The sequence below is a fragment of the Ipomoea nil genome, unplaced genomic scaffold (assembly GCF_001879475.1).
Source record: "Ipomoea nil cultivar Tokyo-kokei standard unplaced genomic scaffold, Asagao_1.1 scaffold1096, whole genome shotgun sequence".
In the NCBI taxonomy this organism is placed as follows: Eukaryota; Viridiplantae; Streptophyta; class Magnoliopsida; order Solanales; family Convolvulaceae; genus Ipomoea; species Ipomoea nil.
The window spans coordinates 1,591,842-1,592,916 of record NW_017617524.1 but is presented as its reverse complement, the minus strand read 5'-3'; the positions used below and the strand labels follow the sequence as shown (position 1 = coordinate 1,592,916).

General features: G+C 42.5%; 1 protein-coding gene across 1 annotated transcript; it reads right to left on the bottom strand.

The window, feature by feature from the left end:
• Positions 1-465: 465 nt before the first annotated feature.
• Positions 466-1,075, bottom strand: LOC109183051. Its single transcript, XM_019333266.1, has 2 exons — positions 835-1,075; positions 466-752 (listed from the first exon to the last, which is right to left on the bottom strand). Exons 1-2 carry the CDS (start codon positions 1,073-1,075, stop codon positions 466-468), a joined length of 528 nt encoding a protein of 175 aa, XP_019188811.1.

Below are 1,075 nucleotides of genomic sequence, written 5' to 3'. Positions count from 1 at the left end.
TGATCATGGTGGTGATCGTTGCCAAACTTCTGTAGCCACCATGACAAACCCCACGATCATGGTGGTCGTCGTAGCCAAAGTTCTGCACCTACCACGACTCCACCACGATCGTGGTGATGTTAGTAGTGGTGTTTCCGTTTTCCTCTTGCAAAATTGCTTCTCCCAATGTGTTCCAAACTCATGTCCCCATACAAAACAAACTAAAAACACCAAATACACAACAAAGTATCCACAAATAAATCAAAAACCTTGGGTTGCCTTCTAAGAAGCGCTATGTTAGTTTAACGTCTTTAACCCGACATAACCTTCACACTCTTGTCAATGTACATCACACCCCTTGGGTTGAAAGCACGAAGGACTCATCCAATGTTTTCTCCACAACAAATCCTCACTTTTCCGCAAGCTTTTGGCCTTAGCCTTGGCCTTGGCCTTACCTTTCACATTCACATTTCCATTTTCCTGCGATTAAGCCAAAGCAAATTTTGCTTCTTCATTACCTATCCGAAGGGTCAACTTGTCGGTCCCAACATCAATGATGGCCCTACATGTGGCCAATAATGGTCTCCCAAAGATCAAAGGAATGTCAAGATCATCACTACCAACATCAACAACAACAAAATCGACTAGGATTATGAACCCTTTGACTTGCACCAACATATCCTCCGCAATGCCTTTAGGATACCGAATGGACCCATCGGCAAGGCGGATGCTTAGACGTGTTGGGGTCAAAGATGGCAACACTAATTGATCGGCTACAAATGAATGCATGCATCACATTAATGGAAGCACCCAAGTCGACTAGTGCATTGTCAAAATCTAGGTCCTTGACCATACATGGAACAACAAATGCACCAGGGTCACCCATTTTTTGTGGGCACCCCTTGTGAAGGATAGTAGAATATTCTTCATTCAGACATACTTTAGAAACACCACTCAACCCTTTCTTATGTTTCAACAATTCTTTAAGATTGCGAGCAAATTTTGGCATTTCACCAAGGGCATGCAAAAATGGCATATCAATGTGTAGCTTATGCAAGAGAACATTGAATTTACCTTTCTTTTCCAATTCATCCAT

Bases quoted from the DNA above. Each gene is read 5' to 3' on its own strand.
- LOC109183051 (XM_019333266.1), bottom strand. From the start codon at position 1,075: ATGGATGAATTGGAAAAGAAAGGTAAATTCAATGTTCTCTTGCATAAG. The intron at 753-834 runs GTATGGTCAAGG...ATTCATTTGTAG, and splicing joins TGGTGCATTTGTTGTTCCAT to CCGATCAATTAGTGTTGCCA.